At 45.5% G+C, this 13,886-nt stretch overlaps 1 protein-coding gene across 6 annotated transcripts in view; it reads left to right on the top strand.

Moving 5' to 3' along the window:
• Positions 1–13,886, top strand: part of LOC140411683 (polycomb protein SCMH1-like) — a 309,157-nt gene that overhangs the window by 174,720 nt on the left and 120,551 nt on the right. For all 6 annotated transcript variants that reach the window (XM_072500717.1, XM_072500725.1, XM_072500704.1 and 3 more), the window contains one exon: positions 12,228–12,316. In XM_072500717.1, coding sequence (XP_072356818.1) covers positions 12,228–12,316 — 89 coding nt within the window. The remainder of the gene's footprint in view (positions 1–12,227; positions 12,317–13,886) is intronic.

Genomic DNA, 13,886 nt, shown 5'->3' on the forward strand with positions numbered 1-13,886 from the left:
CCCGCCCAATTTATTTTCCTTAAATAAGGGGACCAAAACTTTTTTTTAAATTTAGAGTACCCGATTATTTTTTTCCAATTAAGGGACAATTTAGCATCGCCAATCCACCTGTCCTGCACATCTTTTCGGTTGTGGGGGTGAGACCCATGCAAACACAGGGAGAATGTGCAAACTCCATATGGACAGTGGCCCGAGATCAAACCCGGGTCTTTGGCGGCGTGAGGCAGCAGTGCTAACCACTGCGCCACCGTGCTGCCCGAAGGAGGACCAAAATTGCGCACATTATTTTAAATGTGGCCTCACTAGTACCTTGTACAGTTGCAGCAACACCTCTAGTTTTATACTCCAGCCCCCTTGAAGTAAAAGCCAGCATTCATTCTATTTGCCTTCACTGGTACCTCCTGCATCTGTACACTAGATTTCTGGGTTTCATGAACGAAGACCCCCAAGTCCCTTTATGCTACAGCTTTCTGCAGTCTCTCCTTTTAAATAAGATATTTTTTTTAACGTGTGTGTTTCTCAAAAAGTATGACAAATCTTTCAGCAAGCAGACTGAGGTGGCACTCATCTCATTGCTCTTTGCATAAACAAAATAGCTGCTGTGTTTGTCCAAATAAGTCACTGCACTCACGTAAATCTCTGCACGTGTTGGAAAAATTGGGTCAGGATTTGTTGTTTATTAATAAATAATGTTATTTTAACCTGGGTGTTAACCTCCATAAATCCACTTATTTGGCGAATATCACAAATTCACTGATGATTTTCTTCCATTTCAGATCAAATTTTACCAGCCACAAGAGCAGAGCGAATAAATTCACTGGTTTGTCTTTCGGTGACCGAGTGACCGAGACAAATGTGCAAATATGAAAGTAGCTTATTTAAATAAAATCCTAATGTTAATGCTCCTAAAACCATACCAAAGAGAATAAGACTTTTTGTCTTTCATTGGAATTGACCATATTGTCCTGAAAAGAAGCAGTCATGAAATCATGTTCACCTTCTCTGCATTGCTCTGCAATTTGAAATTATCGAGCATCAGACCAAAACAACTAAAATTACCTTTGATAATTTTTGACGCAGTTACACTCTGGTATAAATGGACATTGCAATAATCTGAAAGAATTAACTTTCCAATTCAAGCTTTCTTTTCCTACACGATGTTTTTAGAGATTTTGAGAGAAATGATGAGACGTTGTAATAAATATAAGTTCTTTTCCTTCGTTTCCTGCCTGTTTCCCTTGCCTGCTACCCCCATGATGAAAGCCGCTGTCTGTCTTGTCATTGGTCTGCTCCCCAGGGAGAGGGTTAACAACTGTCAGAAATGTAGGCAATTAGGCTGGATTCCCTTGTGAGCGCAGTGACTTGAAAGATGTTTCCTTAAGGTGGACCCTTATCTTACCCCAAGGCAAAATAAGAATAGCAGCAATTGTGTCTCCCTGGCTATAGTGGTGAGCAAACAGCAGAAGTTCCCCTCTGTGTATTTTCGATCTGTGCAGCATGCTTGCTGAAGGTTTCCTGTGGCTGTTCTGGGATTAAGCTTGTCCACATACCTATTTCTATCCATAATTCATCTCCCTGTGGTGTGCTCCGTCTGTTGATGAGAGGATGCTCGCCTGGTGATTGAGAAGTTGGTGTTTTCAAAAAAGTTTTGCCATATGTTTTAGAAAAATGTGCATTGCAAGTCTTTATTCCTTTTTATTTGGTTTCGAGTTATATAACCCTTACTTGCTGTATAGTGCAGAAACCTGAGCAACCATCAAGAAGAGAGGAACAATGACTGAATACTGATGTGGGTGCTGAGACATATGTGCGTAGTGACAAGAAAGAACAAAATCAGGAATCAACACAACTGGTGGGGTTGGTCAGTGAAGATTGTGGGAGCATTGAAGATATAATGTGGTGGGGGTGTTGAAGAAATGGTGTGGTGAGGGTGTTGGTCAGTGAAGTGTGAGGGAGCATCGAAGAAATGGTGGGAGGGTTGGTCAGTCTGCATGTTCTCCCCGTGAGTGAATGGGTTTCCTCTGGGTGCTCCGGTTTCCTCCCACAGTCCAAAGATGTGCAGGTTAGGTGGATTGGCCATGATAAATTGCCCTTCGTGTCCAAAAAGGTCAGGTGGGGATAGGGTGGAGGCGTGGGTCGGTGCAGACCCGATGGGCCGAATGGCCTCCTTCCGCACTGTAAATTCTATGATTCTATGAAAGTAGCTGAGAAGAGATTGAAATGGCCTGTTAAGGAGAGAGAAAGGAAATATGGTGAGGCGAGTGACAGAGATGGGCCAGCCAGGAAGGAGGAAGAGATATAGACCAGCTAGAAAGATATGGTGGTGAGAGACTTGAATGGCAGAGGAATGAGTGAGTGACAGGAGGAGATGGAGAAGGATGATCAGCCAGTGTTGCGGTGACACCAAGTAAAATGGGAGAAGCTGAAAGAAGAAGAATAGCCACTTTTAGCAGCTCAGGACATCTTAAAATGCTTTTCAACTAATATAATACTTGTGCAGGAAACATAGTAGCCAGTTTACGCACAGCAAGCTTCCACTAATAGCAATGCGATCATGACCAGATTGTTTGTTTTTGTGATTTTGATTCTTGGAGAGGATGGAAGGAAAAGACTCCGAGGGTTGTCGCGATTTCAGAGCGGAGAAGAATTTGTGTTCCGTTAGGCCCACCAGCAGTGCTGGAAAGGCACTTCGACTCAGCAATCCTCACATCACCTTGCTGCCTGACTTCCCATGACCCAGGAATCCCAAGCGGCAAAGGTTTAAACATGGGGAATTTGAGACGCATAGCCTCATTATATTTAGCAAGTTTGCTGCACGCCCAACCCTCAAATCTCCTAACCCGCCTTTGTTAAGATCAATTCAAACCAGATGTTTTTGAGGGTTAAAATTTCCTGATTGTTTCCATGGTAACTGCACAGACCTGAAATCATCCAGTTTTTATGGTGTAGCACATTGTACATTTTTCCACTAGGTTATCAGCAAACCTAATGAACTCTTTTATAGGAAAATAAATATGTCCATAATGATTAAAAATCCAATAACCCATTAACATTAAAATTACCCTACACCAAGAAGCCACAGAGCAATATGGCTGACACCGGTGTCCCATTGTACAACAAGGCAGGTGGGTGCAAGTAATTAGATGCACTGCAATCTTCAATCTGCAATGATCTGTATAGATGAGAAAGGCCAAGAGGCCCGTTAAACTCATCCGTCTGTAGAAACTCGCAGTGCGTTCACGGTCTCTTGAATAATCCTGCGATTTTTGTCGACATTACCCAATCCAGGAGGCTGTTCCACATCGTAATCCATCTGTGTTGAAAGAAACATTTACAAACATCTGCTGAATTGGTAATGTAGAACATCAGCAAGCAGACTTTAACAATTACTGTGCAGGAGCAAGTACACCTTCAATTCCTGCTCTGCACCATGATTGACATTGCAAGGTGAAATTGAAAGCGTCCCATTAAATTGAAATTCTAGCTTCTTGCCTTTTAAAATTTGTTTTCTCATAAACTAATTTTAAATTATTAAATGTGTGAATACATTCCGAAGGACCTTAAATATTCACAAAAATAAAATATTTAGATAAAAATCTTAATTAAATTATGAGGTAAAACCTAATTCTCAATTTGTTTGGAGATTTATGAATTGGAAAATAGATTAAGTAATTGGTTTTTGATTTAATGGGCACATCTCCAAATTATTTAACAGTCTTGAATTATTTAACAGTCATATTACACACTTGTGGAGCCTGTTTGTAGATTTTTGTAGACTGAGATCTAATGAGGACAGGAACTGGGTCGTGAATTGCGTACAGTTACTCTTGGCTGTATCCGTGATATTGGCTCAGCCCTGCATCTCTAAATAGCGTGAAGCATACTGAAAGAATTGGCAGCTAGGAAAGGAGACAAAATGAGGAAAATAATTCCCACATCTAGGGACAGGATTGACTCACAACTCTAGCCTTTTCTGCCAATCACTTAGATCATGTCTGACATGAATTTAATGCCGTCAGACATACACCTGGTACCATGCCAGTTGATGTTATAACTAAACGGGAAGATCCCAAAATGGAACCCTGGCTCAAAAGACCGTTTGTTTTATAAATCGTGGAGGAGCAGAGTCTTAGGACCGCTAATTAGTTTTAACAACAAGAAAAAACTGTATTAAACATGAAAAAATTGGATTATAATACAATGCGCCTCTCCCCCCCCCCCCCCTCCAGTTTAATAACTGCACACAGGTTTCTAGATTAGCATGTATTGCAAAGTGCATCTTAATCTGCATGGTCTCATTAAAACAAAGAACTTTTAAGCACACAAAATGACTGTGGGCAAATACACTCTCCACTCTGTGGATGTTTAACATAGAACATAGAACAGCACAGTACAGGCCCTTCAGGCCACGATGTTGTGCCGACCATTTATCCTCATCGAAGATCAACCTAACCTACACCCCTTCAATTTACTGCTGTCCATGTGCCTGCCCAAGAGTCACTTAAATGTGCCTAATGACTCCAACTCAACCATCTCTGCTGGCAGTGCATTCCACGCACCCACCATTCTCTGTGTAAAGGACCTACCTCTGACATCTCCCCTATACCTTCCTCTAATCACCTTAAAATTATGTCCCCTCGTGACAGCCATTTCTGCCGGGGGAAAACTCTCTGGCTATCCACTCTATCCATGCCTCTCATCACCTTGTACACCTCTATCAAGTCACTACTCTGCCTTCTTCACTCCAGTGAGAAAAGCCCTAGCTCTCTCAACCTTTCTTCATAAGTCATCCTCCAGTCCAGGCGGCAGCATGGTAAATGTCCTCTGCACCCTCTGCAAAGCATCCACATCCTTCTGATAATGAGGCGACCAGAACTGGACACAATATTCTAAGTGTGGTCAAACCAGGGTTTTATAAAGCTGCAGCAAAACCTCACTGCTCTTAAACTCAATCCTCCAGTTAATGAAAGCCAACACACCATGGGCGGAATTCCTCGAGCCTCTGCGGCAAAATCGCGATTAGCGTGGGGCAGAGAATGGCAGTTGGCGGCAAAACCTGGCACGATGCCATCCCGTGATTCTCCGGTCCCCAGAGAAGTGTGGTCTAGAAAGTTTTGATGCTGGAGTGGGGACGTCTCGCCCATATGCTTTCTTAACAATCCTATCAACCTGGGTGGCAACTTTGAGGGATCTATGTACATGGATCCCAGATCCCTCTGTTACTCTACACTTCCAAGAATCCTGCCTTTAATCCTGTATTCAACATTCAAATTCGACCTTCCAAAATGAATCACTTCACATTTATCTAGGTTAAACTCCATCTGCCACTTCTCAGCCCAGCTCTGCATCCTGTCAATATCCTGTTGTAACCTGCACCAGCCCTCGATGCTATCTACAACTCCACCAACCTTCGTGTCTTCGACAAACTTACTAACCCTCCCTTCCACTTCCTTATCCAAGTCATTTATAAATACCACAAAGAGCAGAGGTTCCAGAACAGATCCCTGCCTGGAGGTCAGTGACCAGTGGTGACCCGCAGGGATCTGTTCTTGAATCTCTGTTCTTTGTGCTATTTATAAATGATTTGGATAAGGAAGTGGAAGGGAGGGTTAGTAAGCAAAGCTAAGAGAAGTTCTCTCTCTAGCCTTCTAAACCAACTGCTTCTAACAGAACTGTGAGAGCTACCTTCTCTCTCACTACTGATGTGATTTAGCTAAACTAAACTTAAAAGCTTCTCTACCTTACAAGGCCTCAGTTGCTAAGCTACATCCACATGCTTATGCCTTTTATTTATTCTTCACGCTGTAGCCCTCTCTAAAAATAATAGAAATACATAGGGTGATTTTTCAGCCCGGTTATGCCCCAGTGCAAATCCCGTTATGGCCAGAAACCCTTACGAGAGGACAATAATGGGATTTGCGACAGGTGATCTCCGAATGAGATCATCCCTGCCGCCCCCCCCCCCCCCCCCCCATTGGCGATGTAATCAGGTTCATGCCCAACAACGACGTGAACCTGATTACCGTACATTTTATTACATTTAAATATTTAAAATCTGTTGAACTCCAAATCTTCCGTGAACATCAGATGTTCCGACTCACTGGAGTGACGTAACGCCGGTGAGAATCACTACTGGTCTCCAAAAACGGAGATCAGACGTGATGGCCACATCGATGGCTCAGAGGTCGGTGTAGCCCCTGGGTGGTCAGGGACATTGCCGGCAACTGCACCCTGGCTAAGTGCCAAGGGGCGGGGCCTGGAGCAGGTGGTGTCTTTAGGGCTTGGGCCGGTAAGGAGACCCATTGGGAGGGTCCTTGTGCCAACGTTCCTTGTGTGTGGGGGGTGAAGTCTTTCACTTCATTTTAAGATCAGCCTGATCTGTGGTGTCGTGTTAGGTACACTGGTATAACACTGGCTGCAACTGGATGCAACATAGATCAAAAAGATACTCTAGACCTTGAAGTTAGTTCAATCAGTTTTATTGAACTAATAGCACAGTTAGCACAGTTCTCTGTGAGTTCGACTCTCTGTTAACTTAAATGTGGTTACTCTGTCTGACTGAACCAGACTAGCTCTTAGCCACGTGGTGGGGGTGTGAGATTGTAACAACACCCTTGACTGACTCTCTAGATGTTCATCAGTGGAAAGTGGCGGATTGTGAGTACCTCGTGTCTTTTATAGTCATATCCCACTTCTGAGTGTCCTGCCTGCTTATTGGTCATGTCCTGTTCTCTGTGTCCATTAGCTGCCTGTCTGTATATCATTATGTGTGTGTCTGCATATCATGACATGCGGAGCCGGGCCTGCCGGCGTTTTTAGGTCACACCCCTCACAATGACGCCGCAAAACACACATCTCTTCTATAAAATGTCGAAGTTTGGGAAGGTCTGGATGGTAAACCTGCCTCTTTCTCTGGGGATAAACACGTCGATTTTCAGTCAGAACCTGACAGTGCCATTTTTGGGAAAAATTCCAGCCACAGTTGGAACATAACCAATCCCCACACATATAAACACCTTTGTCCAGCACTGAATCTAATGACAGGTTTTACCCTTCCAGGCATAGAAACATTAAATTAAGTCCACTTGAAACTATACCTTGTTTCTAATGTCTACCAATACAAAGAACCTTTATTTTCCTAACCTACCTTCGTAAGTGGCAAAATCCACAATATTGGACCATCTTCCTCTTAGACTGAATGAGGACTCTAGACATAGGGTTAAGAATAGTTCTGATAGCATTCCAGACAATCCAATTGAATTATGTCACCACACAGAGGACTCCACGGACACTCCGTAGTCTTGTGTGTTTTGAAAGTGTATTTCTTGGATTTTGCTACCTGCAGAGAGTGACGTGATTTAATGTTCAATTACTTAGCAACTTGATTCTCTGAGCCTGCAACAGCTGCCGTTTATGGCAAATCAAACCTTGGATGTATTGTTTGTGGATTTTTTGATCTGGTACCTGTATTTGGAAAGATACTGAACATGCATTAGTAAATTTATCAGCAGGCTTACTGGTTTCAAAGCGGGAGCTCAGCATGGGTTACTGACACAGTGTATAAAGCCGGTTGCAAAAAGGGCGAATTAATTTTTCATATCACCACAAATATTTGCTTGGTCAACAAGACTTGTATTTGTAGTATAACACTGGGGAGAAATTTGGTTCTTTGATCTGTGTGTTTGCAGTATTGCAGAACAGTATAATAAGTGGAGAATACAGTGAGTGTAGAGTGATCAAGGATACTGATGGAGATGATTTTACTTGGATTTCATAGAATCATAGAATTTACAGTGCATAAGGAGGCCATTCGGCACATCGGGTCTGCACCAGCTATTGCAAAGAGCACCCTATTTAAGCCCATGCCTCCACCCTATCCCCTTAACCCAGTAATCCCACCTAACCTTTGGACACTAAGGAGCAATTTAGCATGGCCAATCCACCTAACCTGCATGTCTTTGGACTGTGGGAGGAAACCAGAGAACCCGGAGGAAACCCACGCAGACAGCAGGAGGAAGTGCAAACCCCACACAGACAGTGACCCAAGACCAGAATTGAACCCGGGCCCCTGGAGCTGTGAGGTAGCAGTGCACAAAGGGCTTGCAGGGATACTTTTGCTGAATAGTGTGACAATCGTATTGGGGGGTTGGAGGGGGGCAGGGACACGGAAGGGGGTGGAGTGGGGGGGGGTGGGAGGGGGGCAGGGGGCAGAAGGGGGTGTGGAGGTATGGGAGGGTGGGGGGGTGCGGTTACGCACTTCCTGACGGGCAGCACGGTAGCACACGGGCAGCACGGTAGCACAAGTGACTAGCACTGTGGCTTCACAGCGCCAGGGTCCCAGGTTCGATTCCCCGCTGGGTCACTGTCTGTGCGGAGTTTGCACGTTCTCCCCGTGTCCGCGTGGGTTTCCTCCGGGTGCTCCGGTTTCCTCCCACAGTCCAAAGACGTGCAGGTTAGGTGGATTGGCCATGCTAAATTACCTGTAGTGTCCATAAGGGTTGGGAGGGGTTATTGGGTTGCGGGGATAAGGTGGAAGTGAGGGATTAATGTGGGTCGGTGCAGACTCGATGGGCCGAATGGCCTCCTTCTGCACTGTATGTTCTATGTAATCTAAAGCCCAGCCTCTGTTGTCGTAATTTTCATTCGGCTATTCTAGTCAATGTTTGCCATGAAAAATAGTTAGCCGTCATTTCCCATTCAGTTATGCTCATCAGTCATTTTGTAGTTGTCGGCTCTGGTAACTAGTTTTCTCCATAGCATGAGTTTCAGGGGTCACTTTCTGAGCTCTGTCATCATCTGGTATACTGTATTAAAGTATATTAATTGACTGGCATTGTGCAAATTACTAGAAAGATATGGGGCGGGATTCTCCGGTTGCCGATGTCGAAATCGATTTCGCCGATCAGCCGGAGAATCCCCGTTTGCAGTGAAATCGGGGGCAGTGCCGCTTTTGCGATGCTCCACCCCATCAAAAACGTGTACTCGCAGAGTACGTCGCATGCCGTCAGGACGACCTCAGGGTGTCATCTGAGGCCCTCCCCCGATACTCCGCCTCTGATGGGCCGAGTTCCCAACGGCATAGAACATTTATCCTTTTTTTCTTTCGTGAGCTTGGTGTAGCAGCTGGTGACTGAGTCCAGCTTTGGCGGGGGCTGGGTCAGAGGTGGGGGGTGGTCCGGGAGTGGCTAGCCTGGTCACAGGTGGCAGTTCTTGGCAGGCTGGATCCGCACGCGGCCGGCACCATGTTGCCAGGGGCTTTACGCTGCGTGCCTGCTGGCCCCCCAACAGATAGGGGATCGGTGCAGCTTGTGCACTGTTTGTTCTGGCATAAATCGCCACTGTTCCCACGCCGGCGTCAGCACTCAGTCCTCAAATCGGAGAATCCAGCCCATGAAGGTTAAAATACGCTTGAACCATTTGAACCATTTAAGAAGGGAGAGCCACCCCACCTTCACACGGAGGCTGTGCTTCTCCTGGCCCTGTACCAGATTTTGGTGTCATAGAATCCCTACAGTGCAAAACGGGCCATTCGGCCCATCAAGTCTGCACAGACACTCTGAGAATCCCATGTAGGCCCTCTCCCCCATCACCCCGTCTAATCTGTGGACTGTGGAAGGAGACCAGAGCGCCCAGGGGAAACCCACGAGGAGACTGGTAGAAAGTGCAAACTCCACACAGGCAGTCACCCAGGCCGGAATTGAACCCGGGTCCCTGACGCTGTGAGGCTACTGTGCCACCTATGCCATGTGTCTGAACAATATGCAGCATTGCTAACATGTCCTATTCCGAAACGGTTAATCACAATAGTATACAGTTTTGCTTATGCACAACCTTCCCAGGGGTTATCTTTAAACTTAGCATGCTACTAAAATTGGAACTGGGAAATTCCCTTGTTGTGTTTTTGTAGTAGAGAGCGAAAATCTGCCGCACTCGTTATTGGGCTGGAGATTTCCGATGCAGTATAGATTTTAAACAAATTGTTGCAAATGATTTAGTTGCAGCAATAAGTGGGTATCCAGCACTCATTAAAGTAGTTCATGTTTCTGTATGACATTAGAAATAGGAACTGGAGTAGGCCATTTGGCCCTTCATGCTTTCGCAACCATTCAGCGCGATTATAGCTGATGATCTAGCTCAATTTCACCTCCCTGCACTACCCCCATCAAAATTAATTCCCTTAGTGGCCCAAAGACGATCAATCTTTTGCCTTGAATGTACTCAATAACTGAGCGTACCCAACCATGAGGGGTAGGGGATTCCAAAGATTCACAATCCTTTGAGTCAAGAAGTTTTTCCTGGTCTCAGTCCTGAAAGACCACACTTGTTATTCTGAGACCTTGGGCGAGATTCTCCGTTTGGGTGAGCAGCGAGGGATTCTTCGTTTCCTGACGCCGATTCTGGAATCGGCTACCGGGCGGAGAATCCATTTGTACGACCGAATCGGGGGCTGCGCCTGTTTTACGCAGGTTGCGCATGTTCTCCCCCCCCCCTCCTATGGGGCTGGTTTAGCACACTGGGCTAAATCGCTGGCTTTTAAAGCAGACCAAGGCAGGCCAGCAGCACAGTTCAATTCCCGTACCAGCCTTCCCGAACAGGCGCCGGAATGTGGCGACTAGGGGCTTTTCACAGTAACTTCATTTGAAGCCTACTTGTGACAATAAACAATTTTCTTTTTTTTTCATTTTTTCCTCCTCCAAAACATCGTCGTCACCTGAAGGCCCTCCCCTGATGCTCTGACCCCAATGGGACGAGTTCCTGACCGCGTGGTTGACTTGTGGTCTCAGCGGCCGGGAACCCGGCCTGACGGCTGCGGACTGTGTCCAGCGCCGCCTCAGTCGGGTGGGAGCCATGCTGCTGGCCGGGGTAGCTTCTGCGAGTCCCCCTTAATAAAGGCCCCCCCCCCGAGTCCCCATTAATTAAGGGCTCCCCTCGAGTCTCCCTTAATAAAGCCCCCCTCCACGAGTCCCCCTAAATAAAGCCCCCCCCTTTTATAATGTTTATAAAGATCAACCAGTTAAAAGAGAGTTAAGTGCTGTCAATTGGCAGCTCACCACTTCAAAAGCAGTCAAGCGTGATGGGGGGTGGGGGGAAGAGAGGTTAATTGGAAATATGTTATGGAGGTTAAGGCCCTGACTGTGTGTGTCCAGTCATGTAGCTCAGTTATTTTGCAGCTCTTATGACACTTTTGTATATTTATATCTATGCTTTTAGCCCTAATCAAATGTAGTCTCCCAAAACCCTCCTTTGCCTTATTTACTTTTCTTCCTCTTGCGGCCTTGAAGCAGGGTAAGAGATATACAATTCCCATTGACAATGGAGGCAATCTGAGTCTGCAATTCACGGCTGTGGACACCAATAACAGCAGACAAGAAATGTGGGTATCTTCTGTCAACTTTGTAAAGGCTAGATAAATACATTTGAGTATTTTGTGAGACACAGCACTATCAATGGAAAGAGGACACTGTATCTGCCCTCAGTTGCACTCTTATCAACATGCAACTGCCTTAATGTTTCATTTCTTTGAACTTGGAGCAGCTCTACAAAGATCTGTAGTGTTGGAGAAGAAGCAAGAACAAGAGTAGGCTGATGAGATGTTTGAGCATGTTCTGCCATTCAGTTCAATCATAACTGATCAGAATCTTAACGTCATCGACATGCCTTGTTTCTTGCCGAATGAAAATCTCCATTTTTAAATTTTACGTTAACCCCTGCCTAAACAGCTTTGTTTTGCGGGGTGGGTGGGTGGGTTGGGGGGGGGTGGTGGGGGGAGAGTTGGGGGTTGGGGGGGAGGGCGAGGGGGAGTCTGGAGGGGTGGGGGTTGGGATGAGTTTTAGATTTCCACCAGCCTTTCTGCGAATAAATGCTTCCCAACATCAACCTTGAACAGCCCAGCTCTATGTTTTAAGGCGTCTTGTTCTGGACACTCCCAACTCTCTGATGTTACAAATTCAGTAACACATCACATAAATAGCAGTGTGACAGCATCAGCGGCAAAGGAAGCAAGAGTTTATTCTCCGAGATTTGACTCTTCTTGAAATGAGACCGAGAATCTGTTACTGCGATGTTACCTGATACTGTTAGGTTGAGACTTTAGAGCTGGGCATGGTCTTCCATGCAGAATTGCAGATTAAAGCCTCTTACACTAATTCATTCTGAATGTGACTGTGTGAATAGAATACTGTGCACAGAACGCTTATTTCCTTGTACATTTTCTTTTATAACTGTAGGATTTCGACTGAACGCTTCTTCATGGCCCATGTTTTTGCTGAAAACACTAAGCGGAGCAGAAATGGCACCAATCAGAATATTTCACAAGGTAGGCTTTCTTTCCTTCGTATTTTACTCATCTTTATTTGGAGTCCTGGTGATGTTCTGCAATGTTCTCCACTTTGTAAAAGCAGTTTCCTATCAAGGTCCCCCATCTCTATTAGCCCCTAACAAATATCTTCACTAACTTGAAAGTGTCCAGGGGCGATTTTGTGTCCTCCAAATACTGGATCAGGATTACACCCGCCTTCTAGGGTCTCCCTCCCAATGGGAATTGGATTGTTTCTATTTGGCATCTCTCCACATTGGGGCCTGTCACATTGGAAATCACCTATTGGCATAAGCCTGCATTATTCCTCCTTCCCTCGTCACATAGTGGAACCTGGAACCGTTCGATTTTAACATTTCGCACTTCACAAACTGGGATATCCTTAAATATAAACAGGAAATGCTGGAAACACTCAGTAGGTCAAGCAGCAACTATGGGGAGAAAAACAGAATTTACGTTTCTGGTCACTGACCGGTCATCAGAAATTGGATAATTCTGGCCATTCTTGGATCAGATTGATTGTGACTCATGCAAATATAGGAAACAGAAACACACGTCGACCATTCGGCCTCTCGAGCCTGCTCCGCCATTCAATAAGATCATGGCTGATCTGTTTGTGTTCGGAATTCCACATTCCCATCTACCCGCCGGCCCCAGTAACGTTTGATTCGTGTTCGACAAGGAAATCAATCTACCTCCCCTTAGGAATATTCAATGACCCCACTTCCACCGTGGATGTTGGAATCTGAAACAAAAGTACTGGACAATCTCAGCAGGTCTAACGGCATCTGTAGAGAGAGAGAGAGATGGGAGCTAACGTTTCAAGTCTGGATGACCCTTTGCCAAAGCTTTGACAAAGAGTCATCCAGACTCTCAACGTTAGCTCCATGTCTTTCTAAAGATGCTGTCAGACCTGCTGAGATTGCCTGGATTTTCTCTTTTTGTTTCTCCTTATACACTTGTCTGACATTGTGGGATTGTTTAGCGGCCTGTGGACCACTCACAACAGTGACTTATTTCCCCTACTGATTCCCATCCCCACCCAAAATGATTCTACATCCCACTCTCCAGAACTAAGTTCATTTCTGACTATTGCACAAACACCTTCCTTTTCAAATAAAATATTTTTGTTCAAACCAGAGTATACGTAAACATGCAATATTTCAAAAACAAAACACAATCCCTGCAGTTTGAACTGTATTTCCATTTTCTCTCCTTAGCACTGTCCCCACCCCTACCCACTGGCAACAAACAAGTCCTCAAACAGGGACAAGAACAACCTCCATCTCACATTTGAACACCTAAGGTTCCAACTTAAGGAATTCTGCTACATCCCGCAGCCATGTCGACCTCCTGCGTGGCTCCACCGACCTCCCCTCCAGTAGAATTTGCCGGCGGGCAATCAGCATAGCGAAGATCACCACGTCGGCCCCCTTTCCCTCCAGCAGCTCTGACACCCTGAAGATTGCCACCAGAGGGCCCGGTGACATCTCCTCCCACAATTTTCAATAATGCTTCAAATATAGAGCCCCAGAACACCACCAATCTTGGACATGCCCAAAACATGTGG

This window comes from Scyliorhinus torazame, chromosome 1, assembly GCF_047496885.1.
Source record: "Scyliorhinus torazame isolate Kashiwa2021f chromosome 1, sScyTor2.1, whole genome shotgun sequence".
NCBI lineage: Eukaryota > Metazoa > Chordata > Chondrichthyes > Carcharhiniformes > Scyliorhinidae > Scyliorhinus > Scyliorhinus torazame.